At 47.9% G+C, this 1,296-nt stretch overlaps 1 protein-coding gene across 1 annotated transcript; it reads left to right on the forward strand.

Moving 5' to 3' along the window:
- Positions 1-453: 453 nt before the first annotated feature.
- On the forward strand, positions 454-1,296 carry LOC123860311 (small ribosomal subunit protein uS2-like). Its single transcript, XM_064587533.1, has one exon. It carries the CDS (start codon positions 454-456, stop codon positions 1,294-1,296), a length of 843 nt encoding a protein of 280 aa, XP_064443603.1.

The following is a 1,296-nucleotide window of genomic DNA, read 5'->3' on the forward strand; positions in this document are numbered from 1 at the left end:
TAAGCGCCAGGAAAAGCAAAGCTTTCCTTTTCTTGAAACGAATATCTTTTTTCTTAAGGAAACATGAATCACGTTGTTAACTCTTTTTGCTTTGACCCCTAATAATTTCAATTTTGCAGCTTAACTCTAATTATGTAGGACCTGATAGTTTGCATATCTTTATTCCAAATGTTTCCTGGTCTTGATTTTCTTTCTATTCTTTTCGTTTTTTAAATGTTTCGATTTTAAATGTTTATTTGTTATTTTTCTGTTCCAAATTACATGTTTTTGAAGCTACTTCAAATCGCAGTCTCTTTTGGTTATATTTAAAAACAGGAACAAAAAAAATCCCATATTGAGCTGGACCACGGATGACTCTAACTTCATCACAAATGGTTTTAAGGAGCTACCCAGGGAGGGGTCCATATGGCATTGTTCTGCATTCCCATCATAACTCAAAGGGCAACTTTCACAATGTCCAGAGCCCTTGATGTCCTGCAAACGAAGGAGGAGGATGTCCTCACATTCCCTGCAGCAGGAACCCACTTAGGGGGCACCAACCTTGACTTCCAAATGGAACAGTACATCTACAAAAGGGAAAGTGATGGTATCTGCATCATAAATCTGAAGAGAACCCGGGAGAAGCTTCTGCTGGCAGCTCATGCCATGGTTGCCGCTAAAAACCTGGCTGATGTCAGTATCCTCATCCAGGAATACTGGCCAGGAGCGGTGCTGACGTTTGCTGCTGCTAGCGGAGCCACTCCTACTGCTGGCCACTTCACTCCTGGAACCTTCACTACCCAGACCCAGGCAGCCTTCCGGGAGCCGAGACTGAGCCCAGGGTTGACCACCAGCCTCTTACAGAGGCGTCTTATGTTAACCTGCCTATCATCGCTCTGGGTAACACAAACTCTCCTCTGCGCTACGTGGACATCGCCATCCCTTGCAACAACAAGGGAGCTCACTCAGTGGGCCTGGGAAGTTCCGTGCATGCGTGGCACCATTTCCCGTGGGCACCCATGGGGGATCATGCCTGATCTCTACTTCTACAGAGATCCTGAAGAGATCGAAAAGGAGGGGCAGGTCGCTGCTGAGAACTCTGTGACCGAGGAGGACTTTCAGGGTGAAAGGACTGTTCCAGTTCCTGAGTTCACTGCTATTCAACCTGAAGTCACAGACTGGGCTGATGGCGTGCAGGTGCACTCTGTGCCTATTCAGCAGTTCCCCATTGAGGACTGGAGCGCCCGGCCGGGGCCACGGAAGACTGGTCTGCAGCTCCCACTGCTCAGGCCACAGAATGGGTGGGAACAACCATGA

The sequence above is a fragment of the Mirounga angustirostris genome, unplaced genomic scaffold (assembly GCF_029215605.1).
Source record: "Mirounga angustirostris isolate CCGP_5_RB_7025 unplaced genomic scaffold, mMirAng1.0.hap1 SCAF_4, whole genome shotgun sequence".
NCBI classification, from domain to species: domain Eukaryota; kingdom Metazoa; phylum Chordata; class Mammalia; order Carnivora; family Phocidae; genus Mirounga; species Mirounga angustirostris.